Source organism: Equus quagga, chromosome 4, assembly GCF_021613505.1.
Source record: "Equus quagga isolate Etosha38 chromosome 4, UCLA_HA_Equagga_1.0, whole genome shotgun sequence".
In the NCBI taxonomy this organism is placed as follows: Eukaryota; Metazoa; Chordata; class Mammalia; order Perissodactyla; family Equidae; genus Equus; species Equus quagga.
In genome coordinates, this window is record NC_060270.1 from 126,047,979 (window position 1) to 126,075,659 (window position 27,681).

General features: G+C 36.6%; 1 protein-coding gene across 2 annotated transcripts in view; it reads right to left on the bottom strand.

The window, feature by feature from the left end:
- The window catches only part of LOC124238016 (collagen alpha-2(V) chain-like), a 400,620-nt gene that overhangs the window by 126,479 nt on the left and 246,460 nt on the right, over nt 1-27,681 (bottom strand). Inside the window, exon 1 of one of the 2 annotated variants that reach the window (XM_046658381.1) lies at nt 14,793-15,076. The exons of the other annotated variant lie outside the window; for it this stretch is intronic. Coding sequence (XP_046514337.1) covers nt 14,793-14,889 — 97 coding nt within the window. The 5' untranslated portion in view covers nt 14,890-15,076. Of the gene's footprint in view, nt 1-14,792; nt 15,077-27,681 lie in introns of those variants that run through there. 2 annotated transcript variants of the gene reach the window in all.

Below are 27,681 nucleotides of genomic sequence, written 5' to 3' on the forward strand. Positions count from 1 at the left end.
CAAGCGAGATCAGAACATTATTTCTTTGAATAAAAAGTCAAATTTTTTCAGGATCATCTGAAGCAAGTTCTAACGTCACTGAGACCATTTTATAATGGATTTTGAGGATAGGATGGGATTTATATTCCCCAAAGAAGTAAATTATTGTCAAGTGCCTTAAGATGACCAAGTATATCTCATTTATTGAAGAGTACCTTAGTCTAGAACCTGACAGTTTTCTCCCACTGGCATCTCTGATTTGAACATGGATGTTGGCATTTGTGAGTGTTTTTTTTTTATTCTTGTCAGATTTTTAATCTAAAGTATTCACGCAGATGAATTAGACACACACACTTCTTGAAAAGACATTAAAAAAGAGAAAGAGAGTGTTTTTCGCCCAGAATGTCGGGACTGAAATTCTAGCAGGACTTGGGGACACAAACGTTTAGAGGATTCAGTCAATATCAGTGAAGGAGGGAAATTGGGAAAAGGGACAAAGAAATGGAGTCACATTTTCCCTGAAGAAAAAGGAGGGCAAGCAGCATGTTCCAAGAAGTTCTGTGTTCAGGAAATACCAATAAAATAAATCAAACCTTCTAAATATTCAGACTAAACACGTACATATTGTCGAACACACAATAACACAAAGAAAAATAAGGACTCAAGAACAAGTATAAAGTAAGTAATCAAGTATGACAATTCTATGATCTACTCCACAGGTGAAAGCCCATAACCTTTTAATTCTTCATCTTTTTTCTTCCTTGGAATGCTAGATAGAAGAGAAGTTTGGTGGGTCCAGGAGGTTGCCAGGAAAAGTAAGCAGTGTCTCCACTGCAAAGACAAACCCACCATGTATGCCGGAAATAGTCTAGGAAGGCATGCCGCTAAACTCTGATCACCCATCCCGCCAACAAATATTTAGAGAAGACTGAGGTTTGTGGTTGTAATAGTGTAACACAACCCATAGTACATTTACACAATTTCTCTCTCATTGGAAAGTTCAAAATTAACCTGAAATCTACAAAGTTTGATACCAGATTATTGTGAATTTTTTCACCACCATCTCCTTTTACAACAATGTCTAGAAACTTTGTTGTAAAGCCATTCACTGTAAAGCAGATTATTTTACAAAGTTAACAGTTGAGAGTTGTATTCCTTAAATGAACCATAATTAGGGAAATAACTAGAAACCTGGATCAAAACTTCAAATCCTAAATTAAAAGTACAGAAAGATGTTACTACAGAGATTACACACAATGCCTCAATCTGCTAAAACGTGTACACGAGATTCTCCACAGTATAATAGCACACATCTGACCTATGTGAAGGAACTTTGTGGAAACATTCTATAGGCATAGACTCTCAGAGCAGGAAAGCTCTGGATAATACAGCACAGGTTTTACAAAGGAGGAAACTGAGGCCCAGAGAATTTAGGTCACTTCCACAAAATCACCAAGTTGGTTCATGACAGAGCTGCAATTAGAATGTAGATTTCCTGTGTCCTTGTCCAGTTTTAATTTAGAAGCTTTTATTTAAAATTATTTCAACAATTCATTCATGAAAGAAAGTAGTCTATTTAGTTGAGGCCCTCATCTCTTTAACTGCCTGTTTCTCTCTGCACAAGTAGAGAGTCTTAAAATATACCAGAAAGCAGACAGGCTGGAGGGAGGATGGAACCTTTGTCTAAACACTTGGCTTAGATTGCTGTGGATATTTGTCACCAGTTTAAACTTCTAGCTCAAAGCCACCTTCTGACCCAGGGAAAAGGGATACCACGCTACAAACGGGCTCTTAGAGCTTAACTTTGATTTTGAGACAGGCTTCCTGATGAGAGATGAATAGAGAAAAAGTAATAATAATAGCGGGTTCAGCCTTCTGCCAGGAAGCTACGTTTTTGCTTCCAGAGAGACTGCTGTCCAGTTCCACTAGAAAAATCACGTTTTGTTTTTCCATCTGTTCTGTTTGTCCTCCAGTCAAAGCCTCTATTTTTATTTTTTCCCATTCAATTCCTATTTTGGGGCTTTGGGAGATTTCTTCTAGATAGTTATATAAGCAGAGTATTTTACTTTCCTCAATTCAAGGTTTTAAATTTAAAAAAAAAACACTACTTTTGCTTCTTTCATTTCTGTGAAGAACCTTATGTTCTTTTGGATTATTAACATTCTAATTTACTTAAAAGAAAACATTTATTTTGCATTTAGCTAACTGTTCCTCACAGTAAAAGCATGCTAAAATAATAACACTACCCATATAAAGGGCTTTACAGCTGACAAAATTTCCACAGATATTATGAATTCTTCAGTTAGACCTGTGAGACAGTAAAATAAAAAGTATTATCCTGTTTTATAAATGAGGAAATTAAGGCTCCAACACATTACATTTACAAGGAAAGTCAGGGCTTCATCCTGTCGTCTGACTCCGGGCCAGCGCTCTCTGGACTCTGACGCCATGTTGAATTAGTGGAAGTTGGCTGAGCTCACACAGCTCCTTCCTCTCACTGACCACCCAGGTGGAGATGCATGCCCTCCCTCATAAAAACATTGTCCAGCGTTCAAATAAGTCTGTCTTGACACCAGTAAAATATCAGGAAAGGAAATAGATGTTTTTGGTTTTGTTTTTAAAGATTGGCACCTGAGCTAATATCTGTTGCCAATCTTCTTTTTTTTCCTTCTTCTTCTCCCCAAAGCCCCCTAGTACATGGTTGCATATTCTAGTTGTAGGCCCTTCTGGTTGTGCTATGTGGGACGCCACCTCAGCATGCCCTGACGAGCAGTGCCATCTCCAGGCCCAGGATCCAAACCAGGGAAACCCTGGGCTGCGGAAGCAGAGTACATGAGCTTAACCACTAGACCACGGGGTCGGCCCCTAAGGTGTTTTATGTATTGAGCATAGTTTCACTTTTCTTGAACAACTCTACCTGAATCAAACAAACTACCTACAAACAAACAAACTACAGGTAGATCAAAAAATCCACCTGTGCAAACAGTTGCCAAAATCATTACATTAGGAAAAAAGAATAAAATTAAATGAGTATATGTGCCAATGAGTTTATGAAGTGCATCCTAATACCAAAGTATAACTTTCAGAATTTTTTCCCTCTTTGCTTTTCCTGTCTTGCTTTGTGAGTAATCAAGAGTTGAGCACAGGCCTGGCCCAAGGGAAAAACATGAGATAAATAAAAATTTGTTATTGCCATTTCAAACTTCCCAGTTATGCTCTCCCTCCACCCTCTTCTGCCGCAGGCACTAGGAGTCACTGCTCCCATCGTTTCTCCTATCAAAGCTAGTGCCTAAATGGGAATGGGCTGACAAAAATTATTTCAATTATGGAGAAAACAATCTGTAATGGCGCAATCAGGGAATCCAACCTAAAAGAGCTAATAACATCCACTTTTATTCTGTGCCTATAAAGTGCCAAGAATTTTAACTCAATTCTTCAATATGCAGATGAGGAAACATTCTCAAAGAAGATCATTAACTTGCTTAAGGTCACAAGGCTGTGAATAGCAAAGTCAGGACTCAAATGTGAGACTTGAAAGACTCATGCTCAGTTAACTGCTTATTGAAAGTGGGTGGGAAAAGAGAAGTTCTAAATGTAGAAACTGCTAACAGTTAAAAGCTCTAAGTGTAGAAACATGGTAATAGTTGGGAACTGAGGGAATTTCCCAAAATCGAAAAAATCTCACTTTGACACAATGCCCTAGTCCTACTGCCTGTAGGCCTAATTGACAGTCTATATACAGTTAGCTCAAAAGAATAGATATAATATTGTGGTAGTGTTTATTTATTTGTCCTAAAATCACTATATTTTAGGAACATAGGGTAAAAAGAAATCAGAGGAATCAAAGAACAAAACTTACGAGCTATCAGAAACTTCTGAGCCAACTGTTAATTGCTATCCTTGCATACCCACAGCAAACCCATCTTGCCATGAACTTATGCCATCCAGAGATGTGGCAACCACAGGGCTCCATCCTGAAGAAACTCAAAAGTTGTCTGCAGAAACAGTGGGACTCTGATGGCTAATTTCCATTTTGAGTATACTTAAGCAAGTTTCAGTTTCTATTAGAATGGATTTGAAATGATTCTAATGTCTTGATTGTGGTACCTTCTGTGGACAAGTACACAAGTATGAATGTCCATGACAGCTGTGTTTTATCTGCCTAGAGTGTGAGCCAGAGAGTCCATCTGATGCTGGGGTTTTCACCCAAAGCCACAATGTCAACTGACTGTGATGGCCAGAGAATATTGAAAAAAAGATCATAAAGGCAAATTATTCCATAATGAGCTCGAGTTACAAGGGAGTAATATTTTTAAAGCTGTGCATTAGAATAATAACTAGAGGAGGCATGTGTTGTGCTTTAGTTCCCTATAGAGTAGGAAAGAAGAGGAAATCAAACACGTAAGTTTTGATAGGTAGTCAGGCTAGAAGGAAAAGTCTGTAATTTGAAGCAATCTTTGGGAAAGCGACATCCAAATGGAGTTGTGGTGTAAGGCCCTGATTTTGATGCAGAATCATGAAAACCTTTCCTTCAAACAGAAAGGAAGTCGAAAACATATTTCCCTAAAAGAATAAAATTTAAAAAGTCATTTATTTCAAAATTGTTTTCCTCAAACCGCACCTGCTTATCCTCCCAGGACTCTAACAACATTGCATCCGTTAAACAGATGAGGATGGGCGACAAGGCAGCTCAGTTGAGTCTACTTTTGGCAAGTTTATGAAACATACATATTTATATGCTGAATATACCAAAATATCATAAAAATACTAATTTAATTATCATAAAAATACTAATTTCATTTTATTTCAGGATTCTCCATGTACACAAACACAAACACTGCCAATGGAACTTTGAATGTATTCATTGATTTATCTCTATAGAACTAATTCTGTTTCAATTTTGTCTCATCAACATAAAGGAATATATAAATACATGATTCATAATACATAAAGGAATTACCCCACCTATTTTTTAAATAAAATGAACAAATTCTAAGTATACTGAAATCTTCCCAGGCTAATGAGAACACCATTGGTTCAGGAATTTATTAGTTGTTTCTCAACAAAAGTCAGTTCAGTTTTGCTATGCTTAAGGGAGAAAAATAAAAGCACAAACACACATCTAATCTAATCAGTACAGATCAAGATTTAAGTGGAATGGGGAAGGTTGGAGAAAGAAATCAGATTTTTTTTTTTATGAACACTCAGAAAGTCATAACACTTGTAGCACCTTAAGCTTGGACACCAGCTCCCTCATGGAATGTTCTGTTGTTCCTCCTTCATTGGCCTCAAGTCTTTTTTTTTTCTAGTACAAACTCATGTAAAAGAAAATTCCTACATCAGAATCACTCATTTGCCTTGGTATGGCCAGTGCCTTCTGCCATCTCAAAAGGAAGTATAAGCCTTCTTTACAAAACTTCTGAGGTTTTATGTTTGTAGCCAAAGACCAGAAAACTAGGAATTTGTTCTTTGTAGTTTATCTTCCCACGGTAACCAGTTAACCTCACTGTCTACCAGTCCATCCCACCAGAAATTCTACAAAAAACTTAGCACTAACATGAGAAACAGGATGTTCTGAATTAAACTGTAACTTAATCATTTCTTCAATATAAAGCTCTGGAAAGAATGAGAAAGAAAAGGCTCAAAAATACTTTCAAGATAGCGTACATGAATCTGACAGGTTATTCTACCTCAGGAGCAAACAACAAGCATATAACTGCTATTTAAGATAAATAGAGATATTAAATCTCTGTAAATAAACTGTATTTGCTACAGGAACCATCCATATTTTTAGAATTCCATGATGAAAAAGTCTAAAGCTGTCAGCCACAGAACAACCATATTGAATATCAAAGATTTAATTAAAGGAATTCAAAGCTACAAATTATCTGGTAAAATTCCATGTGCATACTCCTTCCAAGTCAAACCCATCATTTTAAGTTTGAATAACTGAGAAGAGAGAAAAAGTGCAGCAAAGTAAGGAAAGTGTGGGTATGAATAATGTGCCTACAGACTACACCAGTTTCTGCTCTCTGGAGTCAATTTCACAAGTCTCCTGGGAGTGAAGACAGCGAGGAAACCAGCAGCCTTTGGAAAATGAAGAGACTTGCTGCGAAGTCTGGGAAAGGCTGGTCACCCCCACGTCTGTCTCGAGTCCTGGGAGCTGCCTTGTAAATCCCTGTGCAGTGAAGCAATTCCTCTCATTCGAAATGCAACCTAGTGCAATGCAGTGTGGAAAAGAAGCTTCCAATTTTTAATAGAGACTTTTATGACTATCATATTCAGAAAATAAACTCTGAAGCAGACAGGCTGGTAGACAGGTATGAGGTAGCACTGGGACATGGAGTGGATCATGCTTGACTTGCTCACACACTGGGAACAACCACAGAGAACGAAATGTGTGTGGGGGTGGGAAATAGGAGAGGGAGAGCGATGCTTCAAATCACATGGCCATAAGAAAGTCCCAAACAGAAAAAGGTCTTTGTTTCTTTTATTTTTTCCAGTAGTAACCTACACAAGGAGACAATACAATACAGCTCTTCTGGGTGACAGGGCACATGTGTATGGTGATGGATTGTAATTAGTCTTTGGGTGGTGAACATGATGTAATCTACACAGAAATCAAAATATAATGGTTTATACGTGAAATGTATATAACATTATAAACCAATATTACTGCAGTAAAAAAAAAGAAATTTTAAAAAAAGAAACAATGCAGCTTTTCTATTTGAAAAGTAAAATTTTTAAATGGGCTTAAAATATAGCCCATTTAGATATTAGATTAAAAATATTGATGTATTGTCAAAATGACCATAATAGAATAGTAGATAAAATTTGCATTTTAAGTTTTCTGCTAGACTTTAATCTTTTTGAGAGCAAAAATTGTTTCTTTATCTTTTCCATAATATCTAATATCTAATTCTCATAATCACCCAATAATCATTTATTATTATTGCTTTATTATTAAATAGTAATGGAATAATACTATCAACTATTGCTTAATGAGCTCCTACTATTTGTTTGGAGCCATACTGCTATGTAGGTAGTTTATATACATGATAGTCTTCATAATTATTTGAGGTAAATATTATCATTCTAATTTTATAGATGAAGAAACTAAGTCATAGAGAAATTAAGAAAATTGCCCAAGAACATGCAAATATAATTTGAAAAACCTGAATTTGGAATCAGTTCACTCATAGTTGAATGAATAAATAGTGGGAAAGATTTTTTAAAAAGTTCAATTGGCATATATGCATGGAATAACTATCATGTATCTAATACATAAAATAAATTGATGACGTGGAGTGGAGTCTCTGGCAAGTGCAGGTAAAGAAAGAAAAACCGTGTGTGTGCATGTGTGTGTGTAGTGGGATGTGGACACTACAAGCCAATTCCTTATTTTGAGGCAGAGCATGACAGCTGATGTGACTAAATTTCTAGAAATGGCCTAGATCATGGAGGGTCTTGTATGTCATTCTTAGGAGCTTGAACATTATTCTTTCTTCAAGTTATAGGACTTGGTTTTAAGGTAGGTAATGGTATGATTAGATTTTAGTTGTACATCACAGTGGCAACAGAGAGGGTCTGTATACATGAGGGTGGGAAGTGGCCACATGGGAGGCAAGGAAATGAATTTAGATGCTATCGTAGTAATCCTGGGATAGATGATAGAGACTTGAACTGAGGCATTTGTAGTAGACAAGAAGAGGCATATTTGAGAAATATTTGGAAGGTAAATGGTGGAATTTAGCGACTGGTTGGAATTTTGCTTGAACGACCAGGTAGGATTATGTTGCCATTAACTGACATGAGAAATACACAAGAAAGATGATCTTCTCTTGGAAGGAAGATAATGAGTTGAGTTTTGGATACCTGAACTTGAAGTGGTTATGGACCATCCAGTGTGAAGCTGGGTATTCTGAAGTTCATGTAGAAGGTCAGGGTTTGAAAGAGAGATTTGAGAATTATCAGCATTTAGCTTTTAAGCAACACCCTGAGGGTGAGCAAGATTCCTAGACGATCTAGGAAGAGAATATACAGGGAGGAGCAGTGAACTAAATCCTATGAGCAAACAAACTACTAAGGGATAAAGGAGGAGAAGGAGCCCATAAAACTGAGAGGGAAAGGGCAAGCAGATGGAGGGAGAACCTTCAGAGTGTAGCCTTTCAGGAAAACTAGAGTAGTCAATGGTATCAAATAAGGGAGAAAGGCCTGGTAAGATAGCTGAAAGGGGCCCATTGGAACATCACACATTTCAGTCCTCACCTTACTAGGCCAGCTTAAGTGGAATGCAGGGGGCAAAAGTCAGAGTGCAGTGGGGTGAGTGAAGGCATGGAGGCAGAGGCCGAAAACTATACTGCTCCTTTAAAGGAACTGGGCTAATAAAAGAGAGAGGGTGGGAGCCAGGCACAGGCCCAGGGAGAGAGCTGAGCTTGTTTACAGGATAAGGGGAAAGAACCCATAGAAGAGAAGTGTTTGAAGTGTTTGGAAAAGAGAGCATGATTGATGGAGCAAGTTCTTCCAGGAGATGAGAACAAACAAAATACAAAAGGAGAATAAATCCAGAAATTTCATCAAAACAAATTCAAATATTTGGTGAAACTCAAAAATAGAACACTAGGGTTTGTATCTATGATGACTGAAATCAGATTGTAATATCACTTTCTGTGTCTCATCTAAGTGCTCTAAAATTACCTTCAGCTAAAGTTCCCATGACCTTCCTAAGGGTCCCATCAGATTGGCAGGGTTGTGTACAATTTCCCCAATTTCAGGTGAGGACCTAAAGGCCTGGAGAGGTTAAAGGACTCTGTAAGTTTCAAAGCTGCTAAATAGCAGAGATGGACCAGAACCCAGGTGTTCTCCCAATGATGGTTGGACTGGGGCTTACTTTACTTACTAAAATATACAGACTACAACAAGCTACGATGCTTGTGTTGCAAGTAATGTTGCCACCAAGAATATAGTTTGTCATCATCTTGAAAATGAATTTATAATTCTGATTGAGCAGACACCCAAAAAAGAAAAGAAAAGAAAAAAAGAACTGTGAGACTGTCTTCTCCTTCCCAGATCTAAGCCTAAAAGAAGGCATATAAACATTTTTGAGTGTGAACATTATACCAGAAAGCTATAAAGACAAAGTTCCATTAATTTATTAATATTGTTAACATTACTGCCTTCTCTGTAGAAGGCAACATGTGGGTAAGGAAAATCTAGTACTATTGTAATTTCCCTGATACACTGTTCCTTAGAGAATATATTCAGTATAAGATGGAACCACCTTGACTTCTTTTGAAGGCTTTAGCTTTAAACATATGAGTAAAACAAAAACACTAAGGCCACCAATGCAGTCACAACTTTAAAGCAAAATTTTCCAGATGATAGATTGCCCCATGCAAATGCCAAGAGTAGATACTCTTTTAAATATTGAATACAACAGCTCAACAGTCTTAGATGAAATACACATGAAACTTACATGGAAAGACATTTAGAGGAAAATCAAATTTTCAGTATCCTCCAAACAATCCCATCGTTTTACATAAACTTGTACAACTTATCCAAATGTATATTATAGATCAATTAATAACCAATAATTTTAGTCTTTTTCCCCTACCATTACTATATCTCTCATATGTAAATCTAAACTTTTCAACATTGTGATCTCAGAGTGAAAACACTAGTCAAAAAGTGGCTGATCCATTTTTAAACCTTTTATGAATGTCATATAAGGTTAAGTTAAATGCATAAATTATCCTTCATGTAGGAGCAAATTGTTTGATTTAAAAAGATTTCATTCTGTGGCCATAGATTAACATGACTCCAAATATTCTAAGTCTTAGATTCTCAAAACAATCCTCCTTTCTATTTTTACCTCACATCCTGCATCTTGTGCATTGCTAGAATGATCAACACAATAAATTTCAGGTCTGTGGTGACAGTGCTAAAAGTGTAAAAAGCAAGAGGTAAAAGGGAGAAAAGAGAGAAAATGGAAACTATATATTCCTCTGGAAATACATTTTAATAATGTGTACCCTTTGCACAGTAGAATGATTCACCTAAGCTGCCATGAAGAGGATTTGGGCCTTGAGTTATTTTTCCAGATATGATGGTGGATATGCAAGATTTACCTACAAACTTTAATTAGACAGCTTTATAAGTGAAATGAATAACTAGAATAGCAAGTTATTATCAAAGTCACAGTGTGTAGCCTTGGAACAAGAAGCCAACTGGTCCTCATCAAGACCAAAAGCATGTTAGGCAGAGATTTAATACAGTGGCTCACCAACATCAATCAGAATCACCTAGAGAGCTTCTCAGATCCCATCCAAACCTACTAAATCGGGATATTTGGAAAGGAGGGGAGTATAGAATCTATGTTGGTAACAAGTTCCTCAGATGGTTCTTCACGCAACCAGCTCAACATTGATCCGTGGATTGCTTACCAACTAACCTAAAGAGTCATGGTCAAAGTATACATTGTGTTTGTCAATATAAAGAATTCACTATATATATCAATCTACCAATCTACATATAGAGAGAGAGAGATACTCTTCAAACTAAAGCCTCATTTTAGTTTGGATAAAAGTTATAGATACTTCTAAATTTATCTTAAGAGAATACGGAAGCAAAGAATTGCAACCTAATATTTAAGTGCCATCCAGTGTTCTTGGCTTTGTAGTCTACTCAGAAGTGAACAATAACCAGGGTAGGTCTGGTCACTCAACTGTATTCTGAACATTGAAAGCAGAGGATCTACTCCACTGAAAATGGCTTACAGTTATGCTCACTGTGGTTGGGACTATAATTCCCTCCTAATAGCTATTCTCCCTTTTATATCCTTCATAACATAACTCTATTCAGTAGAGTACATTGCCCATGCCACACGGCTAAAAGACATTTCATAGTGGCCCTTGTAGCTTTGTGAGACAATATGACTAATTCTGGCCAACTACAAGTAAAATGAAGTAGTATGAAGACTTAGTCTCCACTAAAAAGGGAATCACAGCCTCCATCACCCATCCTCTCGCCAGATGTCTGGAAAATAAATGTAACGACTGGAGCTCCAGCCACCATCTAGGACCATAATACCAAGGACTATACCCTAGGGATATGAGAGTAGAGAGATAGAAAGAGACTGAGCCCCTGATGAGTTTGTAGAGCCAATAAGCCAGGTTTTCACTATCCAACTAAAAGCTTCTTTCATATAAGGAAAGAAACACCTTTTTGTTTGTTTGTTTAAACTACTGCATTCTGCTATATGGAGCTGAACCCAGATTAAAACATCCATTATAAAAGTTTGCACGTCTTACATGATCCAAAATATCTATTTCCACAGTAATGAGTTTAAAACAATTTATGAGTGAACAAGTATCTTAAGCTATGTATTCATATTCTCTACCTCCTTTAAAAAGATTCCCATCCAGGTTCTGTTGAGTGTTAAGCATCCACTTGTTCATAACTGTATTTTAAGGATGAGATACATGGCAGACATACATAATAAAAATGCAGAAGACCACAATATAGAAAGGACTGTGAGCCCGTCATCTCTTGATAATGAGAAGTTGGCTTGGGTCCAGGATATCAGTGTAGGGTTGCCACAAGAGGGTTGCAAATTTATGGTCCATGAGCCAAACTTGGCACTCAATTATATTGTATTTGGCTTATTCAATGCTTTCTGCAAATGTGAGTTTTGAATGCCTTAAAGTGGGCATGCATCTTCAGTTTTCCACAGGCCCATCATCCCCTGTTGATGTATAAACTCTTGCTTGCTTCACTTGTTTGTGTTACCTGCTTGGCCTCTGAAAAGCACTGACATTTATAGTCCTGGAAATAAAATGATACAGTTCCTCACCTTCCCTTCTCTCCATTGTTCCTCTGTTGTTCAAATCAGTGATTCATATCAAAAACTGTTTTCTAAGATTAAGTATGTCCACTTCTAAAAACAGGAATGCATATAGCTCACTAGCTGTTAGACTTTTATTTAGGAATATAAAAATTATTATAAATGTACTTGTATTTTCTCTTAGAAAAAATAAATGGGAAACTTTTCAAAGCACCACCCCCCACCAGAAACATATACACACAAAAAAAACTCATGAAAAGCTGATTTTGTCATCTTCATTCTGATTTTTGCTACTTAATAGTTCCAACTATTAGAGTTAGCCCAACTCCCCAACTTTCTCCTTTCAGTTCTTATGATTTAAAAAAAAAAAAAATTCAGTTCTTAAAATTTAGTGAGAAGTAGTGATGATTTTGGCCTAAAACTTTATTTACTTCCTTTAATCTCATCATTCATAAGTATTTCTATCAGGCAGACGCTTTGCTTATGTTTTACATTTCCGATAAACAACCGCAGTCAAATAGAGGAAAACTATATCTTGAAGTCTTGAAAAGAAAAAAATAAAAGCTTGCAAATATGTACTTACATGTGATAACAGGCCTTTACATTTCCAAGCAGTGGGTGGAGGGGGGTAACAGATTTGTACACAAAGTCAGTATCACGTTATATTACTTAGTTGTAGCTAAAATTGATAACGTGTACTTGTTTTGCATGTATGTCTTAGATATTTCCTTAGTTTAAAACATTTACCTAAGTTTACTCTTCCCTAAACTTAAAATCACATGGAGTTTCAAAATTCTGACACTTTTGTTAAGCTTCTGACAAGCCTGAACAGGGGAAATAAAGTGTTGACAAGTATCCATGCAATATAACTTTAACCAAAATATGCGTGATAATTAAGTATAATACAAGTTATGTAACTCTGAATATAATAGATTTTGGAATTCTTTTCTATGTTACCTTTAATTAGGGCCATAACTACTTTCTTTTGCTACTGAAATTTATCACATATATTCTCTTAGGTTGAGTAATAAAAGAGGGATTTCTTTTTTACAATACGTATGCAAGCAATTACTCTTTTTCCCTAAAATCTGATGTTTGAAATTCCAGTTTCTGTGCTGTTTGGTTATACTGTGGGGAGAGGGGTTGGTATGGAGCTGGGCACATTTTTGCATCAAGCATCACATTCCTAACATTTATGTAAATTAGTAGTAAGGAAAATTAAACTGTGCTCACTTTTCAGAAACATCCTACAGAATAATTACAACTATTTGGGAAAATCTTTTAATGTATGCCTTATTCCACACACCTTCTGAAACACTGTTTTAGTTACATGTTCAAGTATTTCCATACTTTGTAAAAGTTACTTATTCAAATTTAAAATATATTAACAAGGAAAGTTGTATTAAGCTTTAAATTAAAGTTGTTGGTTGTTTGTTTGCGGAGGGGATTGAACTGTTTCTTTTATAATCAGATTTTCTATTTCTATCGTAATTTTCTGTATTTTTTCTCTCCTTTCCTGACTTCTCCTTCCTGTTCAGTTGTCTTCCCCCACCCCACACACACACACAATGCATGCTTTTCACATCACTACAAAGAAACTCCAGAGTTTTTCACTTTTATAAATTGGCTCATTTTTTAAAACATAAAAAGTAATATAAAAAGTTCCAAGATTTTAGAAAGTGCCCCCTCTATGGGACTACAGACAGATTGTTGGGTATTCATCCCAGATTCTTATTTTCACTCTTTAAATGTTTTTTAGAACTAGTGGTCTCTAAATTAGTTTTATGAACATCTTTAGAGAAAAAATACACAGAAGCAGGTACTAAAAATATATATACACGCGTACATGTGTATATGTATGTGTGCATATATATATATACACACACAAAAATATATACAAAAGATAGTAACAGAAAAGTTTAATAAATGTGCTAAGTTTTAATAGCTTAAGTTTGATGTTAAACAGTTATGAAAATCTATTAGGCCTATTATGAAAGAGTACAAGTCTGTATTTGAAATCAGCCCTGGACAGTAAGAATTTAATAATCAATGGAATCAATTTAAACATTTTCTTATATACTATAGTAGCCCTGCATTTTTGCTTAACCATACCATATAACCCAACCCTAACACATGCAAATTGCATAGGGAAAAAACCTGGTAACCAGGCAAGATTTGTCTTAAATTAAAAGAAAAGAAAAGACACAACACTTGTGGCTAAAGAATAATGCCCATACAAACACTCCACGATAAATAAATTATATAGAAGGCATGTTGATTTCCTGCCTTTCACCATCCAAGAAGGAGCCACCACTGTCCTGATAATCAAGTCAGTAGGGTGGGAAAATACCACTGTTTAAGAAATCTGGCTTCTATCAGCCTCTGTCATGGAGAAATAAACGAGACTGTCTCTCACTAAGCAAAAGTGATTTTAAGATCGCAAACGAAAACGGAGAAGTGAAAGTCTGTAAAGAGAAAAGAATAAGAAGCCAAAGACAAAGAAAAACCAGTTATCAGAGAGCTGCAGAGGCTTTTCTAAACAAAGAATTTTATGAAGCTGCTGAAGTTCCGTACAAAAAAAGACTCCACCCTACCCAGCCTCTACGGCAACTTTTCCCTGCTCTGAAAACGCCAGCCCACAGAGCAGGGCTCTTCTCACTAAAAGCGCCTTTAGTGCTTCGTTTTAAGCACTCTTCTTTTCTTTTAAACTTCCCACTCTCCACATTCAGGCAAAAGGACTTATCCTAGGCTTTCCCAGAAATATTCAGCACTGTACTCTTTCCAACGACAGATGTAGAAGCTACGGAATTACAAACATCCCGATTGTCTTCCGAGCCCTTTCCAGGTGCTGTCAGCCCCCTTCTCAACTTCAAACCAGAACCTCCTCTTCACTCTCTTCCTGAGCTTAACATTCCACCTATTTCCCAAACCGTGCAATAAACACCACAAGCAAAGCAAACGGCTAACTCACCATCCTCGCCTTCTTCCTGGGCTTTTATTGAGACAAATTGCCCTAATAAAACAGTCAGAATGAGGAGAGGTCTTGCTTCCACCCAGTTTGCCATCATGTCTAAATATTAGACATGTGGGTCCTCCTGGGAGTGAAAAGTAGCTTCTAAGATTATTGTAGCACCATGAAGTCAGCTGCGGGCTCTTCTTTCAGCACCAGCCCCAGGGCAGCCTCTGCAAACCCCCTTTTTCAGCACCGGCTCCAGCACAGTCTGCGAAAACTTTTTTCAAGTGATGCAGCTTTAAATAGGAAGAATGCTGCCTCCACTTCTTTTCCTGCCCCTTTTCAGCTTGTTCAGGCTCATAACCATCCAGTGTCTGCCAAGCAACGGTCTGATTGATGGTAAACAACCAAATCAGAACACGCGCCTCTGCGCCTTGAACTATCCCTCTTTCATTTACGTTTTAAACATAAATGGGGCTTAATCACAGAAAGAAACGTTTATTTCTCTTTCCTTTCTTTTTTTCAAAGAAAGGCTGTTAGAAGGAAACAGTCTTATTCTCTCCCTCCTCCTTAACCCTTCCTCTAGACACACACCCCTTAACTTTTTCCCTATAAACCAAAAAAGACATTAGGGACGAAATACAGCCTTTTCACCTAGTTTTGGAATGTAGATAATTCACAACTCTTGTCCACCTTAAACTTTCAAAGGATCACATTTTAACCCTTTCTTTTCACTAAAGAGGAAGTATTCTTGCCCCCTTGCCAGACTGTTTCTTTTCCCAGATTCTGAAAGGAGACTATTAAAACCGTGCCCAGGTAAAGTCCAGGTGAAGAAACTGTTTTGGACAGATAAATTTGTGATGCATCATACTCTGAATTAATATTCTCTCCTTATCTCTCCATCTCTCTTGTTTAGGGGGACACATCTGCAGGTCCCTCTTGTCCTAGAGAGTTTTCTAATGTGGAAAAACAGTCTACTGTGCCAGTGCAGAGGAATGGGAAGTACACTGCCCTTGGCTGCAGAAAGCCTCACTTCAAATATCAGATCTGCCACTCTCCAATTTCGTAAACACAAAGTCCTCTATCACTGTGCACTCCAATTTTCTCATCTGAGTAAAGGGCTTTGCCCTGACCAATGTACAGGGCTTAGTGACACTAAAATGAGTAATGTATTATTAACTCAGCTCCAAATTGCAAAGAGCCACATAAAAGTAGAAGGTGGTGTTATTATCTCTAAACTAGCTTTTGGGGGAATATGGTGGTCCCAGTTGCACACGCCATTTAAGAGCAATATTCATGACGTTTTGCGCCACACTAATGTTCTACACAATGTAATACATTTGCTACCTTGAGTCCCCCTAGAATCAGAATGGCTGTTCTATACAATAGAGGTGAGTCAACTGTTTATAGTTACTCTGCAGTGATCACGTACTCTGCACTGGGCTAAGCACTGGAGGGAGAGGATGACAAAAAAGTAGTCAAAGTCATGCCCATTGCCTTTAAGGAACACATGTAGATGCTAAGAAAATACATTTACATGAAATAAAGAAACATAAGCCAGAGCATATAAATATGTGTGACGTGCACTAAGCCCAGCAGAAGTACAGAAAAATGAAGAGATGATAGGGTGAGATTAGCTAAATAATTCATTTTTACCGCTTTTCTTAACACAAGAAATCCAAAAACCATTGAATTTTAGCTTTGGAGCTAGACTCTCGGGAGAAGTATTCCAGAGGAGGTCAGCTTTCCAAGCAGCTCTAACCCTGTACCTTTCAATTTAACGTTGCACTTAGACATGTCTCATTTCAATTACTTCTGTCACCACAACTCTGATCCTGAGGGGTGTCCTGCTCCCACTTAAATGAACGGGGTGAGTAAGGACTAAATATTACCCTACTGCCAATACATTCTAGAATATCTGAGAGAGGCCAGTCCTTGAAAAACACCTTGCTAAATATTCATAAGGAATAGCAGGAAAATAAATGTACAGAAAAAAATTTAACTATTTTATGGGCTGCCAGTTCTATTCTCCCATGAGACCACTTTAGACACTAACAGCCCAATACCAAAGCCTTGGCACAATTTTCAGGCACCTTGTGTCAAATCCTAACTGAAGCGCAGAGACAAAAAACATCTATGGAGGATCTGCAACTCGCAGAAAGTGTACTAGATGCTGAGGGTACAAAGATGATAAGATAAAATCACAGGACTTGTAGCAGAATCGGTGTATGTAAACATGCAGTGCTTGCTCAGACCAGTATCTTAGAATCTGTTACTAGAACAGTTATTATTAGCTTTTCAACAGTTATTTTAAATTTAACTGTAAACACAGCCTTTCCAAGAAAGATTAAAAACGCAATGTAACCTGTCACATTTCCCTCAGGTTTCAGCATCCTCTTCCCAGCATACCAAAAGCACGCGGTATGATGGGGCCATAGCAAATATTTTCAGAATTGCTGAGATAAATTAGCATTCTCTCTTGTCCTTTGGAGCTTTGTGACTGGGCTTTTCTACTGTATTTGGCTTTGGAATCCTACATTACAATTTGGAAAAGAGTAAAATGTACAGAAGGTGTTGGCCAGGTGTATCTGTTTAATACACGTGGCTGAATTCAGGATAGAGGGCTTGACCATTTCTTAGTTCTTGAAGAACTGATTCTAGGCATCTGTGCTTCAGTGAGGAGCTCAGAAACCTGTTGCAATTCCAATGTAGCCAAACCCAAGTGTTCATATTATAATAATACGTACACAGTGGGTGAATTTTTATCAATTCAATTTTTTCACAGCAACCCTAAAAGGTATTTTTTATTTTTTATTTTTCTGTAGTCATATATAAGGGATTTGGTTCAAAGAAGTTTACCTGCTCCAGTTTGCTCTGCTAACAAATGGTAGATTTAGGATTCTATTTCAGAGATGTCTGCCTCCACAGTGAGTGTCCTCACTGCCTCCTAGCTCTTAGATCTACCCGACACCAACACTTGCAGCCTCGGGAGAAAAGGGGTGTCAGCACCCTGCAGAGTTGATCCTTCCTGTCTCCTTATCCCTTCCCCTCACATCTCCTTCATGACATTACTCTGTCAATACCCTCCTCTCTTTCCTCAGAACAGAAACACAAAACAAAGGTTTCTCTTAACTCCCCACCTTCTAGTCTTTTTGTCCTTCCGCTCCTTCACCTCCCTCTTATACTTGACCCTGTGCACAGGATAGCATCACCGGCACTGCAGGAGACATCAGTACCCCTTTGTTGATAAACCCAAAGGTCTTTCTTCTTTCCTCCTCATAGTGTTTGGTACGCTAGCAACTCCCTTCTTACTGAAATTCTTGCCTCTCATGGCTTCCCGGTCCCACATAGTCCTCTTACACCCTTGCTCTTCTGGTCAAACTTCCTTTACTAATTTTTCTCAGAAAGTTATTGTGCTGTCCAGTGTTGTACTATCAGCTCTTTTCTCTCCTTGCCCATTATCTTGAACTATATTAACTATTAGGTCTTTTGATTTTATTTCTATTTACATGCTAATGACCTCCAGTCCAGGCTTCCCTCCTGAGCTGCAGACCTGTATTTCCAAGTGCCTGCATTAAATCTCCTCTGGACAAGGCTGCAAAATTCACACTCAGAAATGAAACCATTATCTCCCATTGTTCTTTATATCAAGTAACACTGCCACTGTTATCCTACTCCTAAAGATCAGAAGCATAGGAAGACACTTCCTTCTCCCTCAGCTCACATCCAATTGGTCAGAGTCTTGTTGCCTTTGTTATGTTTCTCTTTACTCCCAAGTACTTATAAGATATAGTAACACGATATTTTAAAATAATAATAATAATAAAATAATAATGATATTAATCAGGAAGAGGAGGAGAAGAAGAAGAGGAAAATGACTACTTCTTGATTCCCATCTCCTCTGCTTTCCTCTTCTGGCTACAGCCATTGCAAACATAGATTTTCCCAGACACATATGCAGTTTCACACCTCAGCATTTTACTCAGGCTCTGACCTTTGCCTGAAGTAACCACCTTCCTGGTCTAATTCATTCACTTATTCAACAAATATTTGCTGAGAGTCTATTATTTGCCAGGTTCTACTCAAGGCACTGAGGATATAGTTGTGGACAACACAGACGAGGTCCCTGATGCTATGGAGTTTACAACCTTGAGTGGAAAGACAGCAATAAATAAGTGAGCAAATATGCAAACAAGGTTATTCCAGACAGTGATATGCCCCGAAGGAATAAACAGCGTGCTGTTTTACAATTGCTCAGGAGTGGGGTGTTGGTATGCTAAGATAGGACCATCAGGGTAGACTCATTTAAGAAAGTAACAGTGAATCTGACACCTAACATTTGAAAAAGATCTATCCCTGGAGAACTGTGGGGAAAAAGGGCATTCAAAGCAGAGGGAACAGCAAATGTGAGTGGCCTGGAATTTTCTATGGCTGCCATAAAAGTTACCACAAACTTAGTGGCTTACAACAACATAAATGTATTATCTTACAGTTGTATAGGTCAGGAGTCTGGGTCTCTTTGGGCTAAAATCAAGGTGTCAGCAAGTCTGCATTCCTTTAGATGTTCTAGGGGAGAATCCATTTCCTTGCCTTCTCGAGCTTCTAGAGGTCACCCACATTCTCATGGCCTCTTCCTCTGTCTTCAAAGCCAGCAACATAGCATCACTCTGACACTGGTTCTGTGGTCACATCTCTTTCTCTGACCACAGCCAGGAAGGGTTCTCTGCTCTTAAAGACACATGTAACTGCACTGAGTTCACCTGGATAATCCAGGATAATTTCCCTCATCTCAAGATCCTTAATCATATCTGCAAAGTCCTTTTTAATACACAAGGTCACATATTCACAGGTTCTGGAGATTAGGACAAGGACATCTTTGGGAGGCCATTATTCCTCCTCTCAAAGATAAGAATAAACTTTGGGTGTGCAAGAGTAGTAAAAAGCCATACAGCTAGCCTGGTCTGATATCAGGTGGAGACGTGGCCTATCATTAAAGTCTTGTAGGTCATAGGGAGGAGTTTGGATTTTTTCCTAAATGCAATGAGAATCTAATAAAGAGTTTTTAAACAGCGGAATGACAGACTATAATGTACTGATTTTTTAGAACTCTGAATGCGTTGTGAGAAATGTATTATAGCAAGACAAGGATGGAAGTGAGGACACCAATTAGGAAGTGCTTTTAGTCCAAATGAGAGATGATGGTGGCTTGGCCTAGGAAAGTACAGTAGAAATAGAAAGAAGCAGAGGGATTCAGGATGTATTTTAGAAATAAAATTACTGATGAAATATGAGAAGTTAGATGAAGGGACAAATTGCAGATAGCTCTGCCAGCTAAACGGATGACAGAGCCAGCAAAGCTCAAGTATTGCTCCTGGGCAAACCACTCTGCTCCTTCATAGAACAGACCAACAAGTTTTGTGCAGATCTCTCTAATATCACACTATATTTACAGTCTGTTTCCTCTGCCACCTTGGAAGCTCTCTGAGATTATGGACACTGTTGGGTTATTTATATTTGCCCCAAAGTTATTTGTTGAACACATATTGTTTGGTAGAGTCAGTAGAACTTGATGAGTGAAATGGCGTAACAGAAGTAGCAGTGAGCATAAAGAAAAATTATTCTAAAATGCCAACCCCAGAGGACTAGGAAAATGATGGTCCTAGTGAAAGAAATATCTAAGCAAGGAAGAGAAACTGGTAATAGAGTAGAAGAAGAGCACATAACTGATTAGGTGCATCTCTCCGCATATGTGTTATGAAATAGCATAACCATCATTTTTGAACAGAAAACCAGACCGCTTATTGTGAATATACTCTCTTTTCGGCCAAAAGCCACTGTGAAAATAATAACCATAAAATAATATTAATAATAATGGTAATAATGGCTAGAATGTATTAGGTACTTACTATGTGTCAAATACGATGTAAGCACTTTATATGTATGTATTAATCCTCAAATCAATGCTTTGGGATGAGTGCTATTATTTTCCCTATCTTACAGATGAAGAAAGGAAATTGAGGCTCACAGAAGCTAAATAACCTATATTAAGTCACACATCAAGAAATGACTAGATCCAGATTTGGAACTCTGGCTGCACAATATTTTCTCTTAACATGGAGTTTAGGTTCAAAGAAATTATATGATGTTTATTTCCTTAACTTAAAGACCACCACTGATTTTTTTTAAACAAATGACAATACTGGGAGAAACCATCAAAATATCTTTAGCATAATATCTTTTCAAGTAGACAAATATATGAATAAATGAATTTAATTATAAATGCTATCTATATCCAAACTTTATAAATATAGGTTATCTATATCTGACTAGTTATACTAAAAATATATCTTTTTACATTTAGGCATAATTAGAAATATTTTCTTTTTTGTATTAGAAATTTTTAAGTTCTTAAAATATGAACTTTCATTTTAATCTGGATATTTATATTTTAGCATGTCATATTTTGAGAAAAGTTTTCAATTTTTCCATTTAAAAAAAATATTGTCTTATCTCCCAGAGCTATAAACAGTCACATTTAGAAGTTATGGAAAGTCCTGTGAGCCAAAATCATAAATGATCTGATAAATAATGTTGGCTTGTGTAGCACCCTACTCTTTACATACATTGTACATACTTTATATGTTTAAGTGCACACATGCTTAAGACTCTCAATAACCCAGTAAAATAATATGGGCAGGATGATCATCCCCATTTATATCAGGATTCAGACAGATTAAGTGACTTTTCAGAAGTCACACCATGCAAATGATGGTCTCAAAAATAGGTTTCCAAGCTCTAGCACTCTATCCATTGTACCTCATGATGAAACTGTAATTCAAATTTTACTAACTAGGAAGGTAGAATCAAAAGAGTCTGCACACTGGGGATCTAACACACACCATGGTGACCACAGTTAATAATAATGTTTTGTACACTTGAAATTTGCTAAGACAGTAGGTCTTAAGTGTTCTCACCACACACACACAAAAGGTAACTATGAGAGGTGATGGATGTGTTAATTAACTTGATTGAAGTTATCATTTCACAGTGTATACATGTATCAAACCATCACGTTGTACACCTTAAATATATATACAATTTTATTTATCAATTATACCTCAATAAAGCTGGAAAAAAGCTAAAATGATAATAATAATGATAAAATCTGCAGAACCATAGTGGTTATGAGCACAGACTCTGAAGCCAGACTGAGAGCCCAAATCCTGGCCCCACCACTTACCAGCTGGGTGACTATGAAAAAATTGCGTGTCTTCCCTGCAGCTCAGTTTCCTTGTCTGCAAAATGAGAATAACAATACAGCCTACCTCACTGGGTTGTGATGAGAATTAAATGAGTTGCTATTTGTAAAGCTCTTAGACAATGTCTGGCATAAAGGTAATATTATATAAGTGCTGATTAAATAAAAATAAGTAACTGTGTTAATGCTTCTTTTAAAAACATTTAATTTATCGTCAGTTTAAAATTAAACTATTATAATTTACTTAAAGATCAAAACCCAAAGTAACTAGAAGGAAGTTTAATTACCCACACAGGGTGCTCCATTCATTTCCTTGATTCTTTCTTTTTTCTATTATATTTGCTATCTTTAAATAGAGCAAAATTCACCTTTTTAGGAATGACACTTCTTTGAGTTTTGACAAATGTATACAAACATTGACCACCATCACAATCTAGAGGATATTTTCTTCACCCCAGAGTTCCTCCTTTTGGAGTCAAATCTTCTCTTCTCACCCCTACCTCTGGCACCATTGGTCTGATTTCTGTTCCTATAGCTTTGCCTTTCCAGAATGTTATATAAATGGAATCACACAGTATGTAGCCTTTTGTGTCTGGTCCTGAGATTTATCCATGCTGATGCACGTATCAGCAGTTCATTCCTTTTTTATAAACTTCAACATTTACATGTTTTTATTTATTCCCTCGTTCTCAGCAATTAATCCATTGTTTATTTCAGCCAAATAAATCCTGAAACATAGATGATTGTTTGTATTGGAATAGACAATTCTCTGTAGCTAAAATGAGAGCCTATGAGTCAGGGCTTCCTCTGAGGGAAACATTTTAGATGGCAGGACTAGGTACAGGCTACAAAGGGGAAATTGTCCAGAAACTCAATAACACCAAAGGCCATTTATACCAAATGAGCTTGCTATGTTCCATATACTGCTTTTAACAAAATTAAAGAGTCTAAGAGTCTCAAGCTGTTTCTCCACAAAATGAGGAATCATTCAGCCCATCAGACACTGAGTTCTTACATTGTTCAATGGACAATTACGTGGTGGCCAGAGGTCTGGGAAATGTGTCCTTAGAATGAAGATGGCAGTAGAGGGCAAGGAAATCAATATCATATATTTTACCACATTTCACAAGGCCATCAGTACTTTATTTAATATCTGAAATTTTCCTGTGTATTAGGGCAAACTATGCCATCAGCCCCTTTGGTAACTTCAGTTCTGTTTTGCAGAGCTATGGAATTCTCTGCCTTTGAGAGGAGATTCAAGAAGGTTTTGTAAATTGGCTCTTTAGAAAGGATAGCATTTTTTATAAACTTGTCATTTTAAGTGTCATTTATGTTGTAATTTTGTTTTACATTTCATATTTGTGTCCAGTGTTTGAATAAAAATAATTACACCCATTATCAGTATGTCAGAAGATTCAATAGCAATTTTTAAAAATGCTTTTTTAGACAATCTATGAGTAATAAAATGAGTCATCTCTATCTCCCTCTCCCAAATGTAGGTATATCAAATGAGAAATTGCCGGCAGTGGTCAAATCTTCATTATGGCTGAAAAGTAGAAATTTCTGCTCACAATTCCTACTATCATAATTCTTTATAAGTACTTTAATAATCATTAAGAAGCTAAAATGACATTATTGTTTGAAAAATATATGACATATTTGGATTATAATTCTTATTTAAATACCTTCAAGTAATCAATGAGTTCACTTCAGTATAAATATACAACTATGAATTAAGATAAGCTCTGACCACAGTAATTGAAGTCTTAATTAAGTATTAAAATTAGTCACCATGTAGGCAAGTATTCCAATGTTCTAAACACCACAAGGACCCTTTGGCTCATTGATTATACTGCTTAGAAATCAGGAGCATTCTGTACATTTAGCTCATATTGCCCTAATTACTATTTAATTATAGCATGTAGATATCCACACACAAATACACATACATACAAAAAAAGCTGATGAAAGAGCAATTCATGAACTTGATTTTGAGTATGTTCTTATTGAACCCACATAAATCTGAGTTCTCCTTGACATCCAAGGATAAGAAAACAAAGCCTCCTGTGATCGCTTACTACAAAAAAGTGGTTACTATTCCAACCACATCGAAAATACTAATACAGGTTTCAGAAACTCACCAGTTGGAGTTGCAGTATTTTAATATTTTTTCAAGTATATGAGTGATATCATCTCATGAGATTTGGAGGAGCACATGGATCTCATTTTCTTGTTTTACAGAGACTTACTTTTGCTTTCTCTGGAATAATTGCAATCATAAGATATATTGGATGAATGAGATTTTATAAATGTGCCTTGTCTTCCCTTTCAGCATCATCTCTACTTCCATGATTTTGGAATGAGAGCAATCTGGAAAATTGTTCCTAGAACATCTGAAATCTCTTTCCCATAAATATAATACATAGCTAAAACAAGTAAGAGATACTTAGGATGTCTGGCAGTTTCTCTCCCTATTAACATAACTAAAAGCAAATTTATACACATTAATTTGTAGGAAGAGACCCTTTATTAATCCACGTCTTGTAGTCAATCTCTAAGGCCCATCAGTGGGCTCTAGAAGCCACGATGTACTTTTTACTAAATTTATTCTAGATTCTGCTCAATTTTTATGAATCTGTTAAAAACTCTCCAGATTACTTCAGTTATTTGGGACACAGAAATTATCAGTCACTGGAAGAATTAAGAATGACTGTGCTACTAAAGCATGAGCATCGGCCACCACATCCTCATTTCAAAAGTGCCTTGCTCATCCTAATGTGGCCTTCCCACCTACTTAAGGAAGAGGTGGTTCTGGTTTCAAAAGTTGCACGCAATTCAATATAATGCACATCTGTTGAGAGAGAACTTTGAGGATGCAAACATATATAGGACATAGTCCTGGCATTCTAAAGGCTTTCCTGGTTTGGTGGTAATAAACACAAGCTCAGATATCTTTAATCCACATAATACTGGAATAAGTTCTATTATAGAAGTGCATAGAACAGTTGAAGAACAGGGTAGGGTAAAAGGGCTTAGAGTCACAAGGAATCTAGAAAGAGCTTATGGAGGTGGTGGAATTTAAGCAGAGCTTCAAAGAATGAATAACATTCCAACAAAGAGGAGCTGGAGGGAGGTTAGAGAAGACAGAGGAAACATTCAAGTGACTTAAAGAAATTGTTAGTAGCATAGCAAAGTTAAATCATAGGCCACTCAACACTACAAAGTAGAGGGAAAAATCTTAATATTTTAATTAATATTAATACTTAAAAAATTAATACTTGAAAATGTGTTAAGCAACATTTAATATTTTAAAAGCATGAAGTATTTTCAGTAAAGGAGATGGGAAAAGGAGCCAGGAAATATTTAAAAGCCAACTGCAATAAATCCCAACTTTAACAATACCTTCATCTTTTAGCCGACTAGTCAGTATTTCAAGAAAATATCTATGTTACTTATTATATTTCAGAGTTCTATGATTTTCTAATGATTTCCCCAGTAATAAACAATAACAAAATAATAACAAACTAATAAACTACTGAAGCGGATTCTCCAAAACCCTCTGTCATTAGAGAGGCACAGAAAAACATCAATAATATCCCTCACATCTTTACTCTTGTAGGAAAAAAATGCATTTTTAATACTCTGCATGGTTTTGTTTCTTGTAGAACCACACCCATATTTTGCTTCCAAAAGAAGACATAACTCAAGAAAAAATGTGCATGAATCAGTAACCATACATAGATTTGAATTCTGTTTGTCACACAGCAACCTCATCTCATCTTCTAAGCTCACTCCAAATTGGTTTTTCAGCAGCCTGAGTCAACACAGCAGAGAGAAGTAGAAAACACACATCTGTGGGTCCCTCTCTTATCTACTCTGTGAGTGTTACGAGTCTTATAAAGTATTTAGAAAGATAAACACAGCTCCAAATTCCAAATCCTGAAGAAAGAAAATGAGTAGCTAGTATAATCAAGGTAATTTTAGGTTAAAAAAAAGAAAGGAAACTAACAAAAATTCATCTTGTGTCTTTAAGAACTTGACGTGTGATATTTCTGAAAGAATTGTAGTACAGAATATTATCTCTGGTAGTACAGGGCCATGGAAACATGAGCTCTGGTCCTGGGACAGCCTCTGACTAGTCTCTTGACCTGAGGAGGGCCCCATACATCATCAGAGCCCAATTCCTTGTTTGCATAATGAAAGTCCATTCATATTTCCAAGTATTGTTGCAGGAACTATTCATGAATGAGTTTCATAAAATCTAAAAATTAATAAAATATAACCTACCATTCTTCTTATTACTACATTTAAGGGATGATTAAATACAAACAGTCTCTTTGAGAAGAACCCTATTCAGCTCTTTGCTTGATAATGGACAGTGTGAGATCCTGAAGTTATTTGTAGCCATTAAAAGTGTATCAATGGGTCAAAGAACAAGACAAGTAAGAATGCAGCGCTCCCTGGTCTGGCAGGGTTCCCTTCAGACCGCCGAAATTCAGAAAGAACTCCCAACTAGAGCGTTGGTTTAAAAGGATGAACTAAGAGGAGAGTCAGAGTTAGGAGAGAAAGGATAGGAAAGAATAATAAAGGAGACAGTCTGATATCCTCTTGTAAAAAATAGATTTTCCATTTGCTTAAAAGGAACGTACAGAATTGAAATATTATTCCTTTACCATCTATGACTCTCAGAGCTTCATACATAACTACTATAAAAGGTCTTATTTGATTAAATAGAGAAAATACAAAAATGACATGTGTTGTATCCCAAGCCTTTGTTTTGTTACTGCAAAGGACTTTCACAACAACACCCCACTGAATTTTCTCATCTGCAGGGTAGGATACAAACCTCATTTTATAGATAATTAACAATTAGTTCAGCAGGCTTAAATGACATGCAAAAATTACACAACTAGTAAATAAATCAGTTGGACTCAAATCCAGATCTGACTTCCAGTTCCTCCTCTACTTCAGAGGAAGGGCTAAGCACTCCTGGGTGCTCTCAAGATCTTCTTTTGAGGGCGTGGGGGCGAGTCTGCGAGGATTTCTCTTTTCCAAGTACATATCTGCATGAGGCCAGATTTTTTCCATATATTTTAACCATAACAACATATGGCAACAGATTGAAAACAGATGCAAATATGAGAATCCTTCTGTATTTCATTAAGCCAGATATTAAAGAGATTTGCAAAAATGTAAAATAACGCCATTCTTCTCATTAAGTTTTTGTTTTGGTTAATATAGTTATTTTCATAAAAATACATTACTTATGTTAGCACAAAATAGGTATATATTATTGTTATTTTAAATGAATCAATAAGTCTAAAAAAATTTTCTCAGTTTTAATTTCTAAAATGGTAAATATCAATAGGTAAACCTACTAAATGTTATTCGAGGTCATCAATACTTACAAAAGTGCAAAGGGCTCCTGAGATCAAATCAAAAATTTAAGAAACATTATTCTACACCATCATCCAAGCATGTCCATTTCTCTTTTACATTTTTAACATAGTATTTAATTTTCAAGTTTACAAAAGTAGCACATGCTTTTCTCCCCACCCCTAGAGAAGGGAAAATGCAGAAAATAATTTCACTAATAAACCCTGATAAAATCATTGTTAACATTTACAACATTTATTTCTCTTCAAAAAT